The following is a 27,504-nucleotide window of genomic DNA, read 5'->3' on the forward strand; positions in this document are numbered from 1 at the left end:
CCTACTATTCTCAACTTCGAATGTCACAATTATAATTATTCAATGGATTGTGATCATTTACGATAGAAAATTTAGAAACCAACAATGAACATTCCCATATAAACCTGAGCTTCCGGACCAGCAAACCACACCAGTGCTTCCTTAACATCCACCAAGGCGATCCCCTCTTTCCTGACCCATCACTGCTTGCCAGTCAGCCCATGAGAGTGACGGATACAATTCGGCTCCAGTAAAAATGCCACTGCCACCAGCCTGTCCTCCTGGGGACTGCTGTGACTATTAATTTTGTGTTACCTTTCATAATTTCATTTCTGGTTGTTCTGTGAGAATTTCCTGTTTAGAGTCTGTTCCCCCTACAATCATTGTGAGCTACTTAAAAAGGGATTATATATGCTTATCTTTATGTTTCTGAGGCTAAATACAATGTCTGGAACATAGTATCTCCCACATAGATCTTTTCTTTCTTTCTTTTTTTTTTTAAAGATTTTATTTATTTATTTGACAACAGAGATCACAAGTAGGCAGAGAGGCAGGCGGGGGTGTGTGTGGGGGAAGCAGGCTCCCTGCTGAGCAGAGAGCCCGATGCAGGGCTCTATCCCAGGACCCTGAGACCATGACCTGAGCCACCCAGGTGCCCCAGATCATTCATTATTGTATATAGGTGGATAACTAGGAATTTATATATCCACAGGTATTTGAAGACGCTTAAATCTTCAGGATAGTTGGGAATGAGCGAGGCTTCCTGCAGGATTAAGGCCGCGTGGACACCTGTCCCAGAAGCTGGAATGGGGGTGCTAGAGAGGGAAATAGAAACTCAACACAGTTAGAAAACAAAGTCGCCCACAGTCTTCTATATCCTAAGGGGCTTCTTCGGTTACTCACTTTCCGTGACAAAATGAAAGTGGTGCAATTGCTCTTTCGCAACGGTGACTCCTAATTTCGACGAGCTCCGGCTCCACGAGGATTGTATGTACCGCACCTCCCCTCCCCCACCCCCGCAAATGAGGGCCTTCGATGCCAGCAACACAACACGGTTCGCACGCCGAACTACACCGCGATGGGGGAAGACTCGCGGCTAACCCAGCCTCGTGCGCCGCGTCCGCACGCCGGGAGCTGCTCCGAGAAACCGCAACACCGCGCCAGTCGGGGCCCGCCTGCAGACGCCGTGGGGAAGCGCGGGAGCGGACCCGCAGAAACCCACTAAAGCCCGGAAGCTAAGGTGCCACGGCCCCCTCCGGAAGCGAGCATCCGTCCCGCTCTCCCGCGCCGTGCGGTCCCCGTCCCCCGCGTCGTGCTCTCCCGCGCCGTGCGGTCCCCGTCCCCCGCGTCGTGCTCTCCCGCGCCGTGCGGTCCCCGTCCCGCGGCGGGGCACGGCCCCAGGAACACGCTCTATCGCGAGAAGGGAGGTTCGCGGAGGTCGCCGAGCGCCACAGGCTTTCTTCACCCCTGGCGGCACAGCCCGCGGGTGTGTCACGTTCGCACACCGCACGCGCACGACAGCCCGTCGGCGGAGTCGGGACCCCTCGGCCTCCGTCACGGCCCCTCACCTGGCGTCTCGTTCGGACCCGAGGCCGCGCCGACGGCGCGCGCGAGCGCCGGGTGAGGCCGTCGCCGGTCTCTTCCCCAGCAGGGCCCCGCGGACGCGGGTTTCTGACACGCCACCGGTCTCCCCGGTCCGCCCGCCACGCGAGCCAAGAAAAGCGAGTAAAAAGGCGGTAAGGCCGAACGAGAAAATGGGCCCAACTCCTGGCAGCCCCGCGCGCACGCGCGCCGCGGCGAACGCGGAGGCCGGGGGCGGGGCCGAGCTGCGGGCCTGGAGCTCCGCCTCCTCCCCTCCTCGCCCCACCCCCCCGCGCAGGGGAGTGACTGACTCTCGCCAGCCCCTCCACGTCAATCAACCCTCCTCCTTCTCGCACTCTCTGCACCTTGTTATTAATCTCAATACCGATATCGCGCGGACGCCTCTCCCCCGGCCTCGGGGGTGTGAACGTGTGTGAGCGAGAACGAAGGCTCCGAAAGCTGGCGGCTCTGCGCAGCAGCCCCGGGCCCCGCGGCAGCAGCAGGCGCGGCAGCAACCCCCGCAGCGGCAGCAGCCCCAGCGCCGGGAGGCCAAGGCCAAGGCCGGGCTCGGCGCCGCTCTCGGAGTAACAGCCGCGGCTTCGGAGGCTGTGGGGGCGCAGCTTCCTCCGGCGGGGGGCCTTCGCGTCGGCGGCCGCGGCCGCGGGGCCTCTGCTCAGCGCCCGGGGTCACCGTCCGCGAAGCCCGGCGGCGCGGCCCTCGTCCCCCTCCCCGCCCCCCGCCCGTCTCCCCGCTCCCGTCAGCCGTCCTCTCCGCCGCCGCCTCTGCCGTTCCTCAGGCGGCCCGGCCCGGCCCGCCCGCCCCGCGTCCCCTCCGGCCGGTGCCTCTCCCCCCGGCGGGCTGCCTGCATGTCTTTGCTGCCCTCAGCCCCGCCGCCACCGCCGCCGCCGCCTCCCCCGCCGCCGCAGCACCAGCACCAGCAGCAGCCGCCCCGCCGCCGCCGTCGCCGCCGCCGCCCGGACCCCGGCGCGCTGAATGCAGGTGAGGAGGGGGCGCAGGCCCCCCGCGACCCCGGGCCCGCGCGCCGGGCGCCCCCCCCCCACCCCGCCCGCGAGCGAGGGCCGGGCCCTGCCTGTCGCGGCGGCTTCCCTTTGGGGCGGGCGGGAGCGAGGCCCGCCCGTGGGTGTTTGTGTTTGCGTCTGCGGCCGCGGCTCGGAGGGGAAGCATCTGTGGGGGCCGCGCGCGCGCGTGTGAGTGTGAGAGAGTGTGTGTGTGTGTGTGTGTGTGTGTGTGTCCGTCCCGGCCGCGGGGAAATGGCTGCTGCTGCTGCTGCCGGGCCAGACGGAGAGAATGAGGTAGAGTGTTTTTGTGCCTCCAGTAGACCGGGAGTGCCGGGAAGAGCCGCGCGTCCCCGGGGTCGTGAGGTGGGAGAGGGACAAATGCGCGTGTGGCTGCGCGAGTCGGGACTCCGGCGGGCGGGAGGCGGCCCGGGGGCCCGGAGCGAGTGGGTGTGTGTCGGGCGTGGGGCTGACCCGCGTCGCCGCCGGCGGCCGCGGAGGTTCCGGGGTGTGTGTGTGTGTGGAGGGGGGCCCGCGCGCAGGGCCCGGGACTCTGGGGGCGGATTTCGCGTGTCCGGGACCCCCGAGTGGCGCGGCCCCCCCCCGGTGTGGCGAGGCTCCGGTGCTCGCCGGTGGGAGCTGCCCGGCCTCAGCCGGCCGGGGAGGGCGAGTGTGCGCGCGGCGGGCGCCGGGCGGCCGGGCCGGGGGAGCCGCGGGTCGGGGCCGCGCCGCCGAGCCCGGGGCCCGGCAGGAAGCGCGCCGGCCTGCAGCGCGGCCTACCCGCCTCGGCGCCCGCCCGCCCGCCGGCGCGCCCGCCTCCCGCCAGCCTCCTCGGACGCCTCCCGGGACGCCGGGCCCGCGGGGGCCCAGCGCGCTGCCTCGGGCCTGGGCAGGTGAGGGTCGGAGGCGGGACGCGCCGATCGCCGTCGCCTCGGCCGCCTCCGCGTCTGCTGAGGAGAGCGAAGGCGTGTTTTGGCGTTGGAGCTGCCGGCGCCGGCCCTCGCCGCGGTGCGACCCGAGGGAAAGTGAATCCGAGCGGGGCCTCTCGGGGACGCGCGGCTCGAGCTCGCCGCTTCCGTCTTTCCCCGGAGGCCGGTGGAAGGGCCGAGGCGGGCTGGCCGCCCGCGCCGCGGACGCTCTCGCGCGGGAGTCGGCGCGCCGCTTCTGAGGGGAGCGGAGCCTGGCGAGGCGGAGGAAGCAGGGAGCCCGGCCTCCCGGCCGCCGCGCTGGGGCCGGGGCCGGGGCCGTTTTGTGCGTTCGGAGAGGTTAGGTCCTGCCTCCTGGGGGAGAGGCGGGTGCGCGCCGCGCCGGGCGGGTCGCGGGGAAGAGGAAGTTCCCGGGGCTGTCCGCGGCCCCGACCCGGCCCGGCTAGCGGCGGCGGCGGCTGTGTCGGGGGAGCCCCGCGAGCCGTGCGCGCCGGCGGCCGGCACCCCCCGCGCCTTCTGTCCGGCCGCAGCGCGCGGACCAACAAGTGTCGCTCGCCGTGCCCGGACCCCGAGCGAGTAGCCTTTCTCGCGGAGCCGGTGTGCGCTCTCGGAGGGCCGCGGGAGAGCGGTCTGGGCGAGCCGGGGCCGTGGGGACGCGGCTGCCGGGAGGTTGCAGCGCCTCGTGGACCCCAGCACAGGTGCTGTTTGCGTGGGTCCCCGCTCAGCCGCTGCACCGCACCGCCCGCCGGTGTGCGCGGACTGAGCTCGCGCCGCTGCGACCCCGGACTCACGACCCGACGATCCCAGCGGACCGCGCTCTGCCGAGTGGCCGGCAGCTCTGGTTCCGAACCCGGTGTGCCACGGTGTGCCACGGTGTGCCACGGCGTGCCGGGCCGCTCGCGGGGAGCGCCGGCGGAGGGACGGGACGAGCGGAGCGCTGTCCCCTGTGACGACTGCGGGAGGAACGACAGAGGGGGCTGCGTGGGAAGAAGGGCTGGTTTCTCAGGCCTCGGTACTCTGGCTGGGCCATTTTTCTTAGCTGTTGGACCGTAGCAGCTTACCCAATGTCTGCAGACCCCAGTCTTCTCCTCTGCAGTCAGGAGATAATACATTCATAGTAAGGTTGTCCTGGGGTCGAATGAGAAAACACGGTTGGCGCATAGTAGATGCTTAGTTAAATATTCCTCCTCCTGCAGCCCTGGTTGTGGGCCCCGGAAAACATGGATAAGTGCACGTAGCCATCTGACAGCTGAGCAATTTTATGTAACTGTTGGTTAAAAATCAAGACAATAGAACATTTCGGAGTCTTTTGGTAATATCTAAGTTACATATAAACAACTTTTAATGTTGTAGTTTATGTCTTTCATAGAATCGAGATTGTTACTAAAGTGGCCTACTATATTAGTTTATAGAGACTATCTAGTCATACTTTTTTTGTTCCCCATATTTTTGAATAGGCTGTCTCTCAGTTTCACTGCTTTTTATGAATTTTGGCTATATGCCCCTAGAAAAAATTGTTTACACCGTATGTAGCACATATATTCCAATACAATGAAGCATTAAAATAGATCAAGAAACTGGAGTCTAATTTACCTTTAGAGATTCACAAAGAATAATGCCCCCCAAATTGCTGTGTAATTCTTTTAGTTCACATTGACTGATTTGGTAAACATAAATCTCTTGGAATATTTTCCTGAATGGTTTAAGGAAAAATCCTCAGTTTTCAATAGTTTTCCATTTTTATTCTGTGTGGAGTAGTAAATGTGCTGTTCATTAAATTTTAATTGTATTCTGATGGGAAAAAAATAATACGGAGTTTAGTGTAAAGGCAATGGAGAGGTTAAGAAAGGATTTTTTTCTTTTTGGTGAAGGCAGGGTGAAGACAATGTGGGAGGAGTTTCATTGGGTTAAGTTTGTACTATCTCTGTTTACTGATGACACGTTTCCCAGATAGGCCTTATTTTTATTTATATCAGCAATATTAAACTTTAAGAAAAACCTGTAAAGTACTAAAATTTTAGCACTTTTGTGAAGGATAGTAGGGAGAACTTTATTAGAACACGAAATGTCATTGTTTTATTAAAGTATGTGTCTTATGAGCATGTGTGCATTTACAACAAACAGAATTATCTGCCATATGGTTGTATTTAAAGGAAGAATTCTTACCTTAAGAGCTATAGATGGTAATAAAATAAGTAAACAAATAGATACACTGAAATTATGGATAGTTTTTAATACTTTAAGAACTATAAAATAGAAATGAATTTTGCCTTTAGGTAGATATTAGATATTACAAATTAGACATTATGAATTACAATGTTTTAAAATACTTTGTATTTTTTCCCAAAATTTTTAATTTGGGAAATTGAGAAGACATTTCTTTGTAATCATGAAATCATGAAAATATACTGAACTAAACCTGTGGACAGTAAAATTTATTAACAGTGGAACTTTTCATACTATCATTGTTTAAAGTAATTATGTTACCAAAAAATCAAGGTGGAAAATTGTTTAGATTTTACAATTTAATGTTACTTAAAGGGCTTTTAAACAATCTTTCCAAAATAACCCTTACAAATGTCTTTAATTAGGGGGAATTGAAATACTTCAGACTTTGTGCATGTTTTACTTTGGATAATGCTAATTAGGTAATAAATACACCAGAATTTCAGTGGCTTAACAGATGTAAGTTTGTATTTTGCTCACATGTAACAGTTCTCTGCAGGTGTTCCTGGTTAGCAGGCTTGTGGCTTTCCTCCATGTGGCGTTTGAGGGACCCACACTCCTTAACATCTATGGCTTTGGCATTCTTTAGGGCCTTGGAGCCTTGCATGTTACTTACAGGCCATTTCTTAAGAACTACCAGACTTAAAGTGACAAACATCTGCCCACATATGACTGGTGAGAATTTGTCTCAGAGCCTTATTTGAATGTGAAGGGGATGGGAATGTAGTCCCCAGATGGTGGACAGCTTAGGGCATTTCATGATGTTGTTTTAGATGGTAGCATATATTTATGAAATTATGTCAGAAAGGTGAGTTATAATCCTTAAAAATTGCTTTCCATCTTCAAGGAGTAAAACTGGGGCCGTGGAGGTGGGAGGGTAAGAGAAGGAAGGAGTTAAAGCCAAAGGAGGAAGAGCTGTCTTCTATGAGTTTGAAGGACAAGTGAAATCTACCTGTTAAAGGATACAGATTTAATGCAGAACGTAACAGTTGGATTTTATAACCTTCAGTAGGTCTCTCCTTTACTATCTAGCTATCAACTGTCATTGTGATCTTCTGGGTTCTGGCTCTTTGAGTTTTTCTCTTTGTACTTTGAAATCAGTTGACCTCGAATTTCAGTTTCTGGTTTAGGGTTTCATGGGAAACACGGTTCTGAATTTTCACTTTCTCTCTAAGATAAATTATTATTATTACTTTATACTTTAAGGAAATATTTAGGTGGACCAAACTTGTTTTGTTGTTTGCTGTAGCTGTATTTATAATTCTAGAGTCATTTTATTTTAAAGATATAATTTATTTATTTGACAGAGATCACAAGTAGGCAGAGAGAGAGGAGGAAGCAGGCTCCCTGCTGAGCAGAGATGCGGGGCTCTATCCCAGGACCTTGGCATCCCAGGACCCTGACCTGAGCAGAAGGCAGAGGCTTTAACCCACTGGGCCACCCAGGCACCCCTCTAGAGTCATTTTAATTAATATATGTGAGACTTCCCTAAGAACAATAAAATCGAGTAAACAACAAAGGTTTAATTATTAACTTGTGCTGCTGTTTCATGATAAATGCTACAACTTTCTTTGATTAACTGCGCTAACAGGGAGCCTCTAATATATTAAATGAATTTTATCTCTGGACAACTTTAATTTTAATTGAATCATAACTTATTCTTTCATTACCTAGCATTATTATAATGTGAAACCTTAGCTCTATGTTCTCCTTCACTTATTTTTATTCTGAACAGTTTGGTTAAGGATCTGAGGAGTTTAATATATCTGTATTCCTCCAAAGGTAGATTTTTGAGTAGTCTTGTTAACTTCTCCATGGTACAGATTGTTAATATTTTGTATTTTGAAAATTGATGCCCTTATTTGAAGGCCCATTCCATATCCATTATTATACTCGGTTCTAAAGTATGAAAGAAGTAGAAGACTCTTGCAAAGCTTGTAGGTTATGCGGAAAGGAGATAAAACAATTTAGTTATTTCAAAAACCATGAATGAACAAACCAAAGTCTCTACACTATAAACTGTTCGTAGACATTCTGAGAGGGAGTAACATGAAATGGAATGGTGGGTGGGTCAGGGACTACTTAAAAAATTGAGAGTTTTTTTTTTTTGTAACAGCTTTTTTGAGATAGAGTTCACTTAAACCATAGAAGTTGCCCTTTTAAAATATGTAACTCTGTGGTGTTTAGTATATTCACAGTTGTGCAGCCATCATCTTAATTTTAGAACGTTTATATCCCCTGAGATATATAAATCCTATATCCTTTAAGAGTACCCTCCCGTACCCCTGTACTGCCATACCCTTATTTCTAGGCAATCACTGATTTGCTTTCTGACTATATATGCCTATTCTGAACATTTTGTACAAATGGGATCTTAACGTAATGTCTTTTATTACAGGCTTGTTTCACTTACCCCATTTTCACGGTTTCTTTTTTCTTTCTTTCTTTCTTTTTTTTTTTTAAAGATTTTATTTATTATTTGACAGAGGGGGATGACACAATGAGAGAGGGAACACAAGCAGGGGGAGTGGGAGAGGGAGAAGCAGGCTTCCTGCTGAGCAGGGGGCCTTATGCGGGCCTCAGTCCCAGGACCCTGGGATCATGACCTGAGCCTAAGGCAGACACTTAATGACTGAGCCACCCGAGTGCCCCCATTTTCAAGGTACCTCGTTCTTTTTATGGCTGCATAATATGCCATCATACGGATATATATTACATTTTGTTTATCAGCTAATGGACATTTGGGTTATTTCTACTTTTTGGCTATTCTGAGTAATTCAGTTATGAACATTCATAGACAAGTTTTTGTGTACATAGTTTCATTTCTCTTGGGCATATGCCTGGGAATAGAATTGCTGGATTGTATGTCTCTATGTTTATTTTCTCTTTCTTTACTTTTTAAAGATTTTACTTTTTTAGTAATCTCTGCACTTAGTGTGGGGCTCAAACTCACAACCCTGAGATCAGGAGTCACATGCTCTACAGAGCAAGCAAGGCAGGTGGCCCATGGTGCCTCTTGTGTTTAAACTTTTGAGGAACTTCTGTTTCCCAAAGCACCCTCACCATCTCACGTCCCTACCAGCAGTGCATGAGGGCTCCAGTTTCTCCACATCTTTGCCAACATTTGTTACTACCTTTTTGATCAAGGCTCTCCTGGTGAGTGTTAGGTAGTATCTCATTGCAGTTTTGATTTTCATTTCCCTGAAGAGGCTGAGTGTCTTTTCATTTGTTTATTGGCCATTTGTACATATATTTTTTGAGAGGTATGTATTCAGATCTTTTGCCCATTTTTTAATTGTTTGTTGTCTATCTTTTGATCACCGAGTTGAAAGAGTCTTTTATATATTACAGACACAAATATTATAGATACAAATATTTCCCCAACTTGGTGAGTTATCCTTTCACTTTCCTGATGATGTCTTTTAAAGAATAAAAGTTTTAAATTTTGAAGAAAGTCTAATTTTTTGTTGTGCTTTTGATGTCATGTCAAAGAAATTATTTACTAATCTAAGGTCATAGAGATATATCCCTCTGTGCTAAGAGTTTTTCATTTTTAAAAAAAGTTTTTATAATTTTTTAAAAAAGATTTTTAAATTTATTTGAGAGAGAGGCAGTGAGAGAGAGCATGAGTGAGGAGAAGGTCAGAGGGAGAAGCAGACTCCCCGTGGAGCTGGGAGCCCGAAGCGGGACTCTATCCTGGGACTCCGGGATCATGACCTGAGCCGAAAGCAGTCGTCCAACCAACTGAGCCACCCAGGCGTCCCAGTTTTTATAGTTTTTTATAAAGATTTTTATTTATTTATTTGACAGAGAGCGAGCACAAGTAGGCAGAGAGGCAGGCAGAGAGAGAGGGGGAAGCAGGCTCACCGCTGTGCAGAGAGCCTGACAAGGGGCTTGATCCCAGGACCCTGAGATCATGACCTGAGCCGAAGGCAGAGGCTTAACCCACTGAGCCACCCAGGCGCCCCGAGATTTTTAGTTTTATCACATATTTAGATTTTTGATCCATTTTGAGTTAATTTCTGCATATGACCTGATGTAGGGAGTCTAACATTATTTTTTGCATATAGATACCCAGTCCCAGTACCATTTGTGGAAAAGACTGTTCTTTGCCTATTTAATTGTCTTGTCATTTCTCTCAAAAATAAATTAACAATAAACAGAAGGTTTATTTCTGGACTTAGTTTTATTCCATTGGTCTCTTTGATTTTCCTTATACCCAGTACTGTCTTGACCACTATAGCTTTGTAATTGAGAAGGGGGAGTCCTCCAAATTTGTTCTTTTTAAAGATTGTTTTGGCTGTTTAGGGTGTTTCCTATTTCCATATGAATTTCAGGATCACCTTGTCAATTTCTGCAAGGAAGCCAGCAGGAATTTTGATGGCAGTTGTGTTAAATCTGATCAATTTGGGGAGCATTGTCATCTTAATAATACTAAGTCTTCCTACTTGCAAACATGGGATCTTTCCATTTATTTATTTTCTTTGATTTCTTTCAATAGTATTTTGCAGTTTTTAGAGTCTAAGTTGATGCATTTATTCCTAAAAATTTTATTCTTTTAGATGCTATTATAAATGGAATTGTTTTCCTAATTTTTTTTTGTATTTTATTTATTTGACAGAGAGAGATCACAAGTAGGCAGAGAGGAGGCAGAGAGAGAGGGGGAAGCAGGCTCCCTGATGAGCAGAGAGCCCGATGTGGGGCTCGATTCCAGGACCCTGAGATCATGACCTGAGTCGAAGGCAGAGGCTTAACCCACTGAGCCACCCAGGTGCCCCTGTTTTCCTAATTTTTTTAAGGGGTTCATTGCAAGTGTATAGAAATACAATTGATTTTTGTCTGTTGATTGTGAATCTTGCAACCTTGCTGAACTTGTTTATTAGGTCTAATATTTTAGTTCATCCTATAGCATTTTCTGTGTAACAAGGGTCATGCCACCTGTAGATAGTTTTTACTTCTTTTCCAATCTGGATGTGTTTTATTTCATTTTCTTATCTAACTGACTTGGCCAAAACCTCCATTACATTGTTGAAAAGAAGTGTGAAGAACAGATATTCTTGTCTTGTTCCTGATCTTGGGGGAAAGCATTAAGGCTTCCACTATTAAGTATGAGGTTAGCTGTGGGGTTTTCGTAGATGCTCTTTGTTAGGTTGATGAAGTTCTGTTTCTAGTTTGTTGAGTATTTCTCTCATGAAGGGATCCTGGGGTGTTAGGGTTGAGTTTTGAGGGAAGTATGAAGGAGGGGATTACAAAATTGAAGATACTCTGTCAAGTCATGTGGTAGGTAATAATGCTTAACTTGTTTGAGAAAGAGGAGCTAGCTTTCACCACCTGCTTTTCCCTCTCCCTTATTGCCTCCCTTCCCTGCTCCTTTAGTGTCCTCTAACGTGTCTGCCTTCCCATTGCAGTTATATATGTATGTATGGATGTATATGCCATCCATATATGCATTTGGAGATCTCTTAATTTAAAGATTTTTATGGATAATTCAGCTTTCTTGAGTAGTGGAAAATATTGTTTCTTTTGAAAAATATTTAATAAAAACTGTTTTTTTTCTGATTACATTGATAGCTAGTTTGATGGGAGACACAGTTAACAGAAAACTAAATCATAAATGAAGAACTAATCATAGAATTAAAAAGATGGAAACACATTTTTGTAATTATTGAGTATATGGTTAATGAAGAAGTCCATATTTACCATGAATCTGACTGTTAACTTTTTCCCAAAATATTTTAGCATGAATGGTTTTGTTTTTTAAGTTTCTAAAAAAACTTGATAGCTTTCTTGAGAAATTCTGTTCTGCAAAGTAAGGTTATGTTTCATTTGAAGTGGTGATTACCCTTTAATTTTTGGAACTTTAATTGTGTACATTCTGCTTATATGTATGTGTGTGTGTGTGTGTGTGTGTGTGTGTATATATATATATATATATATTTTAGATTTTATTTATTTATTTGACAGACAGAGATCACAAGTAGGCAGAGAGGCAGGCAGAGAGAGGAAGGGAAGCAGGCTCCCTGCTGAGCAGAGAGCTCAGTGTGGGGCTCTATCCCAGGACCCTGGGATCATGACCTGAGCTGAAGGCAGAGGCTTTAACCCACTGAGCCACCCAGGCGCCCCCAGATTAGAAAAAATATTTTGAAAAGATTTCTTTCTCTCCGTGTTATACGTTGCAGAAGTTAAATAATTTTGGGTTAGCCAAGAGTCTTCCTGTTTACAAGTCAGAATTAGAAACTGGTAATAGATTTTTTGTTTTGTATTCTCTTTTGCAGCAGGATGTATTTCATTTTTTTTTCAGACCACATTTAAATCTCATTACAGATTAAAATTTATTTTTTTTTTTTTGACGAAGTGAATAGTTCACTTTGTTCTGTTAGGGACTCATTCATACTGAATAGATGCCAGGTATTTTGGGGCATTCATATTGTTTATTTTTTTTATTTTTATTTTATTTTTTTAAGATTATTTATTTATTTATTTGATAGTGAGAGAATGACAGGGGAGAAGGTCAGAGGGAGAAGCAGACTCCTCATGGAGCTGGGAGCCTGATGTGGGACTCGATCCCGGGATTCCAGGATCACGACCTGAGTCAAAGGCAGTCGCCCAACCAACTGAGCCACCCAGGCGCCCGTTTCATATTGTTTATTAACAGAAGAAAATAGTGACACTAATTGGTGACACAAAGTTGAAGTTACAGCACTTTATCTTCTTATATTCATCTTTTGCAGAGAGAACCTCTGTCTGTAATCTTACAGTTTAGAATCTTTTTCCCTTCCCATGTTACTTAAATAGATTCCCTAAATGAGTTAACATAGATCAGTTATGTAATACCAGTTACAAATACTACTAAGAGAATAGAACTAAATATAGGGATACTAACTGTAATGTCTCTCTGTGCAATGACTTTCTTGAGATCTTTATGTATATATTCATTGTTGTCTGATCATAATGTTTATATTTAAAACCAAAAAACTGGCAAGAGTGTTTCCTGCTGTAGGTTCCTGTCAGTGCAGTCTTCTGCGATTTACGAAATAATATATTGTGAATATACAGAATATACAGAATATGATCTTGAAACAGCACAAGGATTTTAATCACTTTAAAGTATATCTTACTTAATAAATATTAAGTTTGTACTGGCTACCAGCAATTGCATTCAGGGTTCTGGGCAATAAGGTTTGGAATTTAATCTTTATTTTTATTTTTTTAAAAATGTTTAAAAAATTTATTTGACAGACAGAGCTCATAAGTAAGCAGAGAGGCAGACAGAGAGGGGGAAGCAGGCTCCCCACTGAGCAGAGGGCCCGATGTGGTGCTTGATCTCAGGACTATGAGATCATGTCCTGAGCTGAAGGCAGAGGCTTAACCCACCCAGGCACCCGTGGAATGTAATCTTTTTTTTTTTTTTAACTAAGAAATGGAACAGATATTTATTGGATTGCTGAGATCTAAGGATTGTGAAAATCCATCCTCCTTCCTTAAGATAGTAATCTGAATTAGTTTTCATGAAAATCCTGTGGAGTATGATTATCATTCATTAGGTGGTTAATAATGTGAGCCCTTGGATCCTTCACTTCCTAGCTTTTGGGGAAACTCCCTTCTCCATATTTCAGTTTGCTCATGTGTAATGGGGAGATAATAATAGTTCTTATCTTGCAGGGTTGTTGTGAGGATTAAATCAAGTATATCTATAAGGTGCTTAGAACAGTAGTATGTGGCACATCCAAAGTAAAAAACAAAGCTTAGAACAGAATATAATTTAGCCATTTCTGTGTCTTATTACTAGGATCCATACAAGTTAAATAACAAGTCCTAAGTATTGGTGAAATCAATATTTAGAATAGGATCTGTTTGACTCCAAAATACTTACTCTTACACTACTTATAAGGGATCTAATCCCCAATAAATAGAAAGTCTAAGCAAAATATGCTAACTAACAAAGACCATTAAGTGCTGTATCATAATCTACAAGGATGAAGAGGAGGTGGAAGTTGATGTCTCCTTTATGGTTAGGAGGAGGAAGGAAAGGAAGAAGGTAGTGGAACACTACAGCATCCTTCTTGCTTGTTCTCCCAGCATCCATTATTGCTTCTTTCACTTCTGCTTCTTTGTATACACTGTCAACAGAGAAATCCTTGCAAAATTCATTTTTAAGTTTTCTTAAAATCTTAAATCTTAAATCTTTAATCTTTAAGTGTTCTTAAAATAGTAATAGTTACTATTTTTTGGTTGGATCCTATGTGCTAAGGACAGGAGTATGTGTTATGTAAAGGGCCTTACATAGTAAATACTTTGGTCTTTGGGTCACATTAAGATCTCTGTCTTATATTCTTTGTTTTTTATTTTTTGTAGTTTTAATTTTTTTTTTTTTAACCAATACTTTAGATCGTAAAACCATTCATTGCTGGCAAACCAAGCTGTAGTTTGCTAACCTCTCTACTAGGAGATTTACATGAATTCTTGTTAGAATCCTGGAAAAATTTATATTATTAATCCCTGTTTTATAGTTGAGCATACTGAAGCTCAGAGAGGCAAATTTGATGAAATGCACATAACAAGGACATGACAGAGCTCAAATTCAGATTTAGGTCTTTGGAATTCCTAAACCTGTGTACTTTCCAGGATAACCTGCTGCTGCTTATTTTTTTTAGAAGGAAGTGGAGATTTCATAGGATTATGTGTAAGACCCATCATGATCTTGTCCCACTGTACTTCTCCAGTTTTATCATTTTATTACTTCTCTCTCCTGAACATACTTCCTAGGCTTGCCATACTGAGTGAGTTACAGCTTGGTCTATGGTTTGTATGTGCCTACAGTACTTTACACGTGATGACCTCACTGACTTTTTAAATAATTTACCTTATATTATTCCTACTTGAGAAATCTTGCCTGATCATCCTTCCAGTCTTTATGTTCTTTCTCTGTGCTTTCCTGGCATCTTGTGCATTCCTTTTTCATAACCTTTGCCATATTGTCTTGTATTTACTTGGCTTCTGTTTCTACTTTTCCATTAAACTGTGAGTTTTTAAGGGCAGAGATAACTCCATGTGTAGCCCAACTGTTTGTAGGGGTTAAACCCTATCAGTGTACCGAGTGTTTAGTATATAGTAGAGTCTTAGTTACTGTTTACTAAATGAATGAATAATCAAATGGGATTGCAAATGGTAGAAATGACATCAACAAATATGTAGTAGGAGAAAGGCCAACTCCAGCTTCAAGTATGAGAAGGAAATTTAGTTAATTTCTGGTTAACTTCCAGAGCTTCAGGGACAACAAGGAGGCCGATAAGGCAAATTGGAACCTGATCATTAGGGAGGGGTTTGAATGCCTAGGTAAGGAATTTTAGTTTTATCCCGTGTTCAACGCTAGAGCAGTGGGTGGTCTTTCACATTTATAAACTGAGGTTCTCTTACTAATGCCTGACTTGTTATAATGTTGTTTTAGATGATACTTTATAGAACATAGCAGTATATTACTTTTGATTAATAGTGAGTGCAAGTATGGTTCTAGAATCTCATAATTACCAATATGACTGTTAAATGCACTGATAGCATTGAGTGATTCTGAGCAGGTTGGTGGCAGTTTGGAATAACTCTTTAAGAAGATTATATGGTTGAGGTATGCAGAATCAGTTGAGATTAGAATGGAAGGAGGGAAGCTCTTTTTTAAAGAGTTAAAATGTGAAGTGATAAGTCGTGAAATCTCTTCTCAGTTGGGATAGCTAGAGCTTTTAATAAAGTGACAGTGGTGATTCAGTGTGAAGGAAGAAGAGATGACTGAGAAACCAGAAGACAATTTGGGAGAGACAATTTGGGGAAGAAAATTACGAATTCTGTTAGACAAATTAATTAAAATTGGGATGATTTCTGTTTTTCCCTGGATTTAGGCACTAATTGCTTTATGCCTGAATAATTAGAATATCCTCGTGATTGGTGGCCCTTCCTGTCTCTAATGAATGAGTGGTATATTTGGATATAGGTGAATGTTTGGTGGCATGGACCCTTTGGCAAGACTGGAGAAGGCTGTGGAGCCTTTTTAGAATAATGATTTTAAGTGAATGAAAGAAAATAAGATTAAAAAGGAACCTGTTATATTAAAGTAGTAAAATTTATAAAAAATTTGTGATATATGTGCCTCTTTATCAATACATTTAAATTGCAAGATCTAGTAGTGAGTATAATCACATAATTTTGAAGTAGTGGTATGTACGGATGATATTTTGAGATATGTGGAACAACTGTAATGTGATACAAAAATATAACTTGTGTTAGTGACCAAAATCACAGGTACTGCTAATATCACGGCAGGTATCTTAGCTCTAATTTTTTTTTTAAAGATTTATTTGTTTATTTATTTGACAGAGAGAGAGATCACAAGTAGATGGAGAGGCAGGCAGAGAGAGAGAGAGAGGGAAGCAGGCTCCCTGCTGAGCAGAGAGCCCGATGCGGGACTCGATCCCAGGACCCTGAGATCATGACCTGAGCCAAGGCAGCGGCCCAACCCACTGAGCCACCCAGGCGCCCTCTTAGCTCTAATTAAAAGAGGTACTACAGGGGTGCCTGGGTGGCTCAGTGGGTTAAAGCCTCCGCCTTTGGCTCAGGTCATGGTCCCAGGGTCCTGGGATCGAGCCCCGCATCAGGCTCTCTGCTCAGCAGGGAGCCTGCTTTCCCCTCTCTCTCTGCCTAATTGTTATCTCTCTCTCTGTCAAATAAATAAATAAAATCTTTAAAAAAAAAAAAAGAGGTACTACATTTTCAATTGACATTAATGAAAATGGTGATGTAATTTATTTCTTATGCAAATTTATAGATTTCCTGAGGTTTACGGACCCCTCAGTTTAGCAATCTTTGCTTGTATTTTCTGGTTTCCATCTATTTTATGTATTTTTGTTATAGTACTCCCCCCCCCCCCCGAGCAATATTTTTTCATGTCTGCTTTTGGAAATACGTGTCCTTATATAAAATTATACCGAAGAGCATAATTTCCTGGTCATTCTATCTCATTGCGATCAAGACCGTTAGTAGTATTGAGCCATAGTCTGTTTCTGGGCAATATGTGTATATAACCCAAAACCATATATAAGTAGAATGATTCTGTATACTGTTTTTTTACATTTGTTTTCTTTCTTTTTTTTTTTTAAAGATTTTATTTATTTATTTGACAGAGAGAAATCACAAGTAGATGGAGAGGCAGGCAGAGAGAGAGAGGGAAGCAGGCTCCCTGCTGAGCAGAGAGCCCGATGCGGGGCTCGATCCCAGGACCCTGAGATCATGACCTGAGCCGAAGGCAGTGGCTTAACCCACTGAGCCACCCAGGCGCCCTACATTTGTTTTCTGATTTAACAGCATATTACAGTCATTTTTTTTCCATCAGTAGATATGCCTCATGCTTTTAAAAAGTTTTAAGCATTTTTTAAAAAGTGAGAGATCACCATTTTAAAAATCACTGTTTTAAAATACACACTTCAGTGGTTTTAGTATTTCACTGTGTTGTGAACCATCACTATTTTTTTTTTTTTTTTTTTTTTTTTTGGGTGAACCATCACTATTCTAGAACATTTCCATGATCCTCAAAAGAAACCTTATCCTTATTAGCAATTCTTTTTGGCCTATTTCTTCATCTGCTGGAAACCACCAGTCTACTTTTCCTCTTACGGATTTGCCTATTCCAGGCCTTAAATATAAATGGAATCATACAATATGTGACTTTTTGGGTCTGGCTTCTTTTCATGTAGTGTAATGTTTTTAAGATTATTTCATGTTGTAGCATGTAATTGTATTTTTATGGCTGAGTAATATGCCATCATATTTCATATATCATATTTCATTCATCTGTTCATTAGCTGATAGGGTCGTTTCTACTTTTTGGTTATTATAAATAATTCTGCTATGAACATTCATGTACACATTTTTGTATGGACATCTGTTTTCAGTTCTCTTGGGTATATACCTGAGTGTGTAATTATTGGATCGTACAGCAGTTCGTTCTATTTTAATTTTTTGAGAACTGACAAACTTTTTCACAGCAGCAGTGGCAGCATTTTACATTTACACACATTATGCTTTCGAAGGGCTGAAATGTAATTCATTTATTGATGTCCTATAATTCAGTCCCCTACTGATTGGCAATTTATTTCCTTATCTTGGACAATTATCAACACTAATGCAGAGAAAAGATTCATACATACACTTCACATTTACTTGTTTATTTATTTATATTTACTTATTTATTTTTAAGAGGGAGGGGGCCTTAGAGGAGAAGGGAGAGAGAGCATCTTAAACAGTGTCCACACTAAGCATGGGGCCTAGTGTGGGCTTGATCTCACAACCCTGAGATCATGACCTGAGCCCAAATCAAGAGTCAAATGCTCAACTGACAAAGCCACATAAGCTCCACTTCCACACTTTTTTAAAGGATAAATTTCTAGATGTGGACTTGCTGGATTTAAATGATTGCACATTAAAATTTTGATACATCTTGTTGGGTTACCCTTTAGAAATGTATAGAACTATGTTCACATCAGCTGTGTAATGGGTGCCATGTTTCCCCATACTTATATTATTAATCTTTCCTATTCTGATAATAAAGTCATATGCTTTTTAAAATTTGCAATTATTTGATTAATTGGGTGGTTGTATTTCTTTTCACTTTTTTTGAGCCAGTCTTTTGTGGTTTGCCTGATCATGACCTTTACTCCCAATTTTTCTATTGGGGTGTTTACATTTTTTTCTTATTGATTTGTAAAAGCTGTTTATATTTTAGAAACATTACCTCATTTATCCATTATAAATACTACTGAGACTTTACTCCCATTTCCTTTTGATCTTCTGACTGTATGACTTGGCTCTTTGCCTTACAGACATTAATTTTTTTTTGTATCATTTAATCTGTCATTCTTTTGTTTTTATGGTCTTGAACTTTAGAAAAGTTTTCTGCACTCCAAGATCGAAAGATTATTATTCTGCATTTTCCGCTATATATGTTTAGAATTAAATTTGTCACAGTTTAGTAGAAGAATCTTGGATGTTGTGGTTGGAGTCATGTGTCTAGTCACTTATTAACAATGAAGTGTTGGATATTTTACAACCTCTCTGGTCTTTGGTTTCCTTACTGGTAAAGTGAGAATTAATAACACGTTTTAATTTTAGTGATGTTAAATGTGATAATGTGTGCATATCATCTAGCACAGTATTTGAACACAGGCTGGCCATTCGATACATGTTTTCTTACCTCTCCCACTCAAATTCTGTTCCTTCAACCTATTTATAATCTGATTGGGAAGATAGGGGAGGGCAGGTTTTAAGGAGTAGAGGGTGGTCCTCAGTTTTTAAAATCAGAGAAATTATACAGGATGAGCTGACTAAAAAGGGGATTGAAAATTGTTTTGTAATATTGAAGTCGTTTATGGGTTTTTTTGGTCATTTATGTTTAAGAATAACAGTTTTCATTGGAGTGATGAGAGAGCCATATTTTAATAGGGTGAAGACTAAATAAAGCCATATGGGACATTATCCATCATTATTTATATCTTAGAAAAATAGTTGTAACTCTTCCTTTTTATTTCATTGTTAGGATGCTAGTAAGAGGACAGGGATAGGAATACTAATACATAGTATATGTATATAGACAAGTTATAAACAAGTTTTGGTCCTTTTTACTCTTAGAGTTACAGTACTCTTAGCACATTTCACAGTTAATCCATCAGACCGGTCAGATACTACCTCTCCATTTGTATTTTATTCTTCTTGGTAGGCCCTTATGGAATTTGTACACATTTTTCATTAAGTTATAATTATTTGTGAACAGTGTAGAATATCCTTCGTGTATTTTAGAAAGAGATGGGAAATACATAAATGTTTATAATAATCATTGTTTACATTTTTCTAATCTTTCCTAGACAATAAGGTTTTTAGGGCAGTGAACACTATTCTAATAATTGAAATAATGGATATTTGACAAATTTATAATGCATTTTTTGACAAATGTTTATAAAGCATTGCACTTTTCTCTTTTTATAAAATAACCTCAAAATAAAGTTTTAAAAATTGCTAATAATAATATTCAGTTTTTTTCTCAAGTGGAGAAATAATAGACATAGATTATATGTAATTGGGTTGTTTTTTTTTTAAGATTTTATTTTTTATTTTACAGGCAGAGATCTCAAGTAGGCAGAGCAGCAGGCAGAGAGAGAGGGGGAAGCAGGCTCCCCGCTGAGCAGAGAGCCTGATGCGGGGCTTGATCCTAGGATGCTGAGATCATGACCTGAGCCGAAGGCAGAGGCTTTAACTCACTGAGCCACCCAGGCGGCCCTGTAATTGGGTTTTAGAAAATGATATCAAATTCTATTCCTTGACTCTGGGGAGCTGCCTGTTGTTCCTAGTATGTTGCAAGTATCCTCTCCTTATTTTGTCAGCCTCAAAACAAGAAGGAAATTCTGTATTGGTTAGTTTAGGAGGAAGGTAGTGAATTTAAGTAACAAAACAGGAAATTTGTTTCTCTGTGACCTTTGAGTTTGTGAAGTTGGCATTTTGACTGTAGGATTGAAATTGAGAAGAGTATTATATTTAGTTTGCTTTGTTGCTTTTGCAGAGTTATCTACCTGCCAGGAAAAAAAGTAGGAATCCAAGTTAAAGACTCTGCTACCTTTGTGGGAAATGATGAACAATACTCTTCCTTTTGCTGACAAAATCTGGGTATCTATGTTTTACAATGGCTGGGTTTTGCTTTCACATAGGGCCAAAGTATCCTTTTCCTGGAACCAAGCTTGACTGAAAGCCTTTGTAAGTTCTTATTCTTTATCCTTTTAAGCAACTATTTTAGGAACTATTTTAAAGCTGACACCCCTTCCCTTGCAACCTTTTCCGCTTAGTACAAAGCACCACTTTCTTGGCAGTCATTTGTGAGTAGAGTGGTACTCTCCTAGGCATTTATGCTTGCCAGAAAGTTAAGGATTAGCTCTATTGTTTGATGCTATCTGTTTGGGATCAATGTGAGTCAGCATTGGCTCTGCCTTTTAAATTCTTTCATGATTAAGATGCTGGCACCTTGGAACCCTTTCCTGGATGGAGCTTTTCTTTGTGACTTATCAAGTTTTAGAATTTGGTTACTAAGGTTTTTCTGTTTTACTCTGCTATTTTTTTCTTCTCTTTTTTTTCCTCTGTTCTCTCTCTTTTTTAAAAATAGGCTCCATGCCCAGCTTGGAGCCCAATGTGGGGCTTGAACTCATGACCCTGAGATCAAGACCTGGGCTGAGATCAAGAGGTAGATGCTTAACTGAGCTGTCCAGGCACTCCTACTCTGCTATTTTTAATGGAATTTTGTACATTTAGATATGGCTTTTCCAGATTGTAAACCCTGGTTCTCAGATATATCAGACTAGTTTTAACACCTTTTAAGTGTGTATCTTACTGAGTATATCTGATGCTTAAGCATTGTTGTTATGTGGTTCAGGTCAAAAGTATGGGATAGTTACTTTGGTTACTTGCAGACTTTCATATCAGTCAAGATTTAAAGACTTAATTATTTTCTAAATAAATAGAAAAGCTAAATAATTAGAAAACCTATTCATTATGAAGAGAGATTCATTAGTTAAATTCTTAGCTTTTGGTACTATCAGATTCCGTTTTCTAGCAACCGAAACCAGTTTCGTGGATTAGTGTTTATATTTTCTTGACGCATATTCTTAGTTTATACACACATGATTTTTTGCTTCTATAAATAAACTCGACATTATATTTGTGATATTAAATTCTTTGGTTTTATTTATCAGTAGAGAGGGGAAGCCCCTGAAATTAGAAGGTAGGAAATGGAAAAAAAGTGTATTTTGTATTTTGTATGAAGTATTAGAATGTTACTTTAGTTTTTTTTTTTTTCCCAAATTTAAACAGGTTGGTTGAGTCCAATTTTTCTAGTGGATTTGTCAGAGTTGGTAAGAAGTCTCAATTGTTGATGTGCTTGCTTTCTAACAATGTAGCTTATCTAGGTGATCTGTGATCTTTTTACAGCTGCCCTTGCAATTTGTCTCCGAGTCTGAACATATTTACTCTTGACATATTTACTCTTTGTTTATAGCAGCAAAGATGTTTTCATTTCTGGTAGGTTTGAAGACACTGCTGTGGATTCTTGTTTGTGCATCTTTTAGTTTGCATAGCAAGTTGATTTAGAATACTTTTCTTTGGTTAGGACTTCTTACTGATTAGCAGTTTTAGGAGAATGCTTGAAGTAAATTTTCTGATATTAATTGTAGACGTCCTTGTGAATATAGTGCTCTTGCTTTCGCTTTTGCCTTCTCCCATTTTAGTAGGTTTACTGTAGGCAAGAAAATTTAAATGAGGATTTGCAGCAGTCGCATACAGTGACCTTTGGTGATCCGTATGCTAAGGAGAATGCTGGAAGCTAGACAAATGACTTTCCATGTTTATCCTTGAACACATGCCAGATGTGTTGGATAGCTCTGTCTTGACTACATAATAGCATCTTGAGTATGTAACAGGGTGGAAACTTTGTTCTCTATCTGTGGTTTTTTTCTTGCTTGCCTGGATATTTTATAGCTGTCTTTTTAAGAGGGATGTGAATATACTTTTGGAGTTAGGCTGACAGTGAATTTGGAGGATAGGCGTACAAATAGAAAAAATCCCAAACCATTTTTTCTTGTTTATTTTGTACCTGTTTTAGTGAGGAAGTAGGAAATGAAGGAAAGGAACTGCTAGTGTGAGAATTCATTAGAGAAATGGGTAAGTGGTTTCTCTTGTATTTTCTCTAAGTTTGTTGAGTGGTCAGTTGCACAGTAATAGGTGTTCTATTTACAGCTCCTCCTGCTTCTCTAACATGAGAGATGATGAAAACTCCTACAACCTAGGATAGTTGTGATTATTGGTGAATTAATAATGCATGAAAATTAATAGATGGTACTTTTCTTGAGTTAATTCTTGTATGTGGTATGAGGTAAAGGTTGCGGCTTGTTTGCTTGAATATGGCAGTCTAGTTGTTCCAGTACTGTTTATTAAAGATTCCCCTTTCCCTTATTGAATTGCCTTGGCAACTTTGTTGAAAAATTAATTGACCTTATATATGTGAATTTACTTTTAGACCCTATTCTGTTCTCTCGATCTGTTTATCTTTTTGCTGATATCTCATTGCCATGATTACCATAGCTTTATAATAGCTCTTGAAATCAGGTAGTGTAAACTTTTAATTTTGATTTTACTTTTCAAAGTTGTTTGCCTATTCTAGGTCCTTTATACTTCCATATACATTTTGTTTTTATTTATTTATTTTTAAGATTTTATTTTTAAGTAATCTGTACGCCCAGTGTAGGGTTTGAATTCATGACCCTGAGATCAAGAGTTGCTTCCTCCACTGACTGAGATAACCAGGTGACATCCTCCATTTACATTTTAGAATGAGTTTGTCAATTTCTGCAAAAATTACATGCTGGGATTTGGTTGAAGTTATTATACTGAATCTGTAGATCAGTATGGGAAGAATTAACATCTTAACACTGTTAAATCTTCTGTTCTGTGAAGATGATGCATATCTCCATTTATTTAGCTCTTTAATTTTTGTCAGTATATGTTACAGTTTCCAGTGTTGAGACTTGGCAGACTTTTTTTTTTTAATCTGAATATAGTTGACACAATGTTCTATTAGTTTCAGGTGTATAGCCTAGTGATTTTTGTAGGTTTTATGGATTATGCTATTTTTCCACATTTCTTTTCATATTAATCCCCAAATATTATATAATTTTTGATGCAAAATAGTATTTAAAAAATGTGTTTCTGGGCACCTGGGTGACTCAGTTGGTTAAGTATCAGACTCTTTTTTTTTTTTTTTTTTAAGATTTTATTTATTTGACAGAGATCCCAAGTAGGCAGAGAGGCAGGAAGAGAGAGAGAAGGAAGCAGGCTCCCCATGGAGCAGAGAGCTCGATGTGGGACTCGATCCCAGAACCCTGAGATCATGATCTGAGTGAAGGGCAGAGGCTTTAACCCACTGAGCCACCCAGGTGCCCCAAACCAGTCTTTTTTTTTTTTTCCAATTTATTTGACACACAGATCACAAGTAGGCAGAGAAGCAGGTGGAGAGAAAGGAGGAAGCAGGCTCCCCGCTGAGCAGGGAGCCCTATGCAGGGCTCAATCCCAGGACCCTGGGATCATGACCTGAGCCAAAGGCAGAGGCTTTAACCGTTACACTGAGCCACCCAGGTGCCCCAGTATCAGACTCTTAATCTTAGCTCAAGTCTTGATCTCAGGCTCGTGAGTTCAAACCCTTGTGTTGGGCTCCATGCTCTTTGTGAAGCCTACTTTAAAAATCAGTTTCCGGTTGCTTGTTACTTACTAAATAATATAGATTTTGTGGGGAAATACTAAATAACTTATTCTTGAATCTTTTTTGTAGTCTCCATAGGCTTTTCTATATATACACAAACCTGTTGTCTGAGATCTAAGATGAGTTAATTCTCCTCTGGGCTTCAATGCCTTTTATGCTTTTTTCTTGTCTAATTGTGTGGGCTAGAATATTCAGTACAAAGTTGAAAAGAAGTGAGAGCAGACACCTTGCTTTGTTCCTGATTTTAGCAGGAAAGCATTTAGAGATTAGTGGTTAAGTATGATGAGACCTGTAGTTTTTCGTTTTTTTTTTTTTTTTTAAAGATTTTATTTATGTATTTGTTAGAGAGACAGTGAGAGAGGGAACACAAGCCAGGGATTAGGAGAGGGAGAAGCAGGCTTTCTGCTGAGCAGGCAGCCAGATGTGGGGCTCGATCCCCAGATCTAGGGATCATGACCTGAGTCTAAGGCAGAGGCTTAATGACTGAGCCACCCAGGCCTCCCCCTTTATTATTTAAATGAGAGTTCTTATTAAAAAGGAATAGTAGTTGGATTTTTCAAAGTGCTTTTTAATCTGAATATTAGTGGATTATATTGATTTTTTTATAACTTTTTTTTTTTTAATTTACTTATTTATTTGACACACAGAGATCACAAGTAGGGAGAGAAGCAGGCAGAGGGAGAGAAAGGGGAGGAAGCAGGCTCCCTGCCGAGCAGAGAGCCTGATGCGGAGCTCGATCCCAGGACCCTGAGATCATGACCCAAGCCGAAGGCAGAGGCTTAACCCACTGAGCCACCCAGGCGCCCCTATATTGATTTTTTTTAAATGTTAGCCCTTGTTTTCCTGAGATGATCACAACTTGGCATGATGTATTATCCTTTTTATAGATTTTATTTGCTAAAATTTTACAAGAACATTTCATGTGCTATCTGGTTTTGATATTATGTAATATTCACTTCCAACTTTATGGAAGAGCCTGTGTAGAATCATATTGTTTCTTCCTTAAAGGCTATCCAAAGTTGAAAACCACTGGACTGTATATGATCATCTGTTTCTATTTGTAAAATTTTAATTCTTTTCTCACTCATAAAGAGCAACTCATGTCTTATTACTTGATGAATGAACCTCCTTGGAGATGGAGTAGAAAGAAGTAAGTTAAGTTTTGCTAGCTAAAGCGTGGAGCAAGTTGATGTTTGATTTGAATTTTTTGGTGAAGCAGAATGATTCCAAGGAACTGTGAGGAGAGGGAAGTCAGGATTTCATAGACTTAGTGGTATGCTAAGAAGTGTTGGCTTGGGCTGGTTTGAAAGAGCTAGTTGCTAATTTTTCAGGAATTTTGCAAGGTAATTATCGAATTGAACCTATTAAAAATTAAATTATGTAACATAAAATTAAACCATATTAGAAACAAATGCTGAAAATTCATCATTTTCTACTTATTTTGCTATATTTTACTGTTAAAATTTTTAGGTTACTTTTTTCTGAAATCAGTATGATGATATGTTAGTAGGCATCCTGTTAACAGCTTGAAACTTGCCTTTCAAAATAAGGGTAATTTTGTACCACAAAACCACATGGAGGTATGTGCACCACAGAAATAGACATATGCTATAAATAGAGATTAAATTATTGATTGTCTAGTCTTAAGAAAGTGACGAGGAAATATTAATAATCCAGCTTATTATTTTTATGTATCAGTACAAATCAGTTATGTTTTTAGGAACGAGGAAAATCTGCACATTATAAAATTTTATTTGAATTAAGGTTATTGAATAATTGAGGGGCGCCTGGGTGGCTCAGTGGATTAAGCCGCTGCCTTCAGCTCAGGTCATGATCTCAGAGTCCTAGGATCGAGCCCCGCGTCGGGTTCTCTGCTCAGCAGGGAGCCTGCTTCCTCCTCTCTCTCTACCTGCCTCTCTGCCTACTTGTCATCTCTCTCTGTCAAATAAATAAAATCTTAAAAAAAAAAAAGAAAAAGAATTCTCCTATTAAAAAGATTATTGAATAATTGAAAAATGAATACATAGTGAAGTGTTTTTGGTACTATGTTATTAAAACACCCTTTTAAAAATAATGTTTTATGTTTTAGTTGTGTGTATGTATCTATATTCTGGGAAGATTATGGTTTTGAATCTCTAAAAACATTTAACATTTCCTTTAGATGCAGTACTTTTCAGTTTTAAAAAAGAACCGTTACATACATACATACATACATATGTAACATGGTATTTTATATATATTCATATATATAAATGAATGATTTATAGAGGAAAATATACTACATTTATAGGAAAAAGCTTTAGGAGAATATTATGGGTATAACAGATGAATAAACCTTAGAGAAATTGTATGCCATAGTATTACTTCTGTGGCTTTAGGCTTTTAATAACTAAACATTTCACAAAATACTTAAAAATACTGTCTTTGATCAAAGAAAATATGGATGTTTAAATGGGCAGTGATCACTTCACATAACTCATTAATTGTGAATCTAAGTTCTTTTTAAATTACCTTTCTTATTGGCAGAATTCCTTTTATTTATCTTTGTATTTTTTAGAGTACAAGATTGTTATTTATCTTGAATTTTTGCAGGTGTCTGTAGGTAATACATAACTTTCTCGGTATTGATAACATGCTAAGATGAGCAGTCAAGCTATAGCAAGAGATAGAGGAGGCTTGTATGCAGATTACTAAGTGAAAGAAGCTGATCTGATAAGGCTATATAATGTATGATTCCAGCTGTGTAACATTTCTGGAAAAGGCAGAACAGTAGATGCAGTCGAAGGATCAGTGGTTGCCTGGGATTAGAGGGGAGGGAGGGATGAAGAGAGCACAGAGGATGTTTAGGGCAGTGAAATTATTCTCTATGGTGTTACAGTGGTAGATGGCATTATAGATATGATGAATCCATAGGATGTGAAATATCAAGAGTGAACCCTTTTGTAAACTGTGTCAGTAAAAGTTCATTGATTGTAACAAATGTACCACTCTGGCGCTGAATGTTTATAGTGGGGGAGGTTTTACCATGTGGGGAACAAGGAGAGCTTATGGGAACTCTCTAGTTTCTGCTCAGTTTTGCTGTGAACCTAAAACTTGCCTAAAAAATGAATTTTATTAATTAAAAGTCCTTTCTTAGGATTATAAGAACAATACATTAACAATGTATAAAAGTGAATATAATTAAATAAAAATTACCCATAATCCTATCATTCTTTTCTACCGCTTTTCATACCTGTTGCTACACAATTTGCATATATATATGCAAATTATATATATATATATTGTTATATAAAATATAAAATATATATATTGTTTTTTTACAAAGATGGGGTTATGGTATATGCAGTCAGTTTTTGTTTTGAGTTAGTGATACATCTTGAATGCTTTTCCATATACTTAGATGTTCAACGATTTTTAAAAATTGAATTAGGGCCCATCCATAATT

At 41.2% G+C, this 27,504-nt stretch overlaps 1 protein-coding gene across 3 annotated transcripts in view; it reads left to right on the forward strand.

Moving 5' to 3' along the window:
- The first annotated feature begins 2,345 nt into the window (after positions 1-2,345).
- CNOT6L (CCR4-NOT transcription complex subunit 6 like) overlaps positions 2,346-27,504 on the forward strand; it is a 123,508-nt gene continuing 98,349 nt past the window's right edge. The window contains exon 1 of one of the 3 annotated variants that reach the window (XM_044225808.1): positions 2,346-2,559. Coding sequence is in view for 2 of the 3 variants with exons in the window: in XM_044225809.1 (XP_044081744.1) it covers positions 2,869-2,873 (5 nt within the window). In the remaining variant the exon portion in view is untranslated. Of the gene's footprint in view, positions 2,560-2,796; positions 2,874-27,504 lie in introns of those variants that run through there. The other 2 variants (XM_044225809.1, XM_044225807.1) reach the window with 2 other exon arrangements.

This window comes from Neovison vison, chromosome 11 (assembly GCF_020171115.1).
Source record: "Neovison vison isolate M4711 chromosome 11, ASM_NN_V1, whole genome shotgun sequence".
NCBI classification, from domain to species: Eukaryota; Metazoa; Chordata; class Mammalia; order Carnivora; family Mustelidae; genus Neogale; species Neogale vison.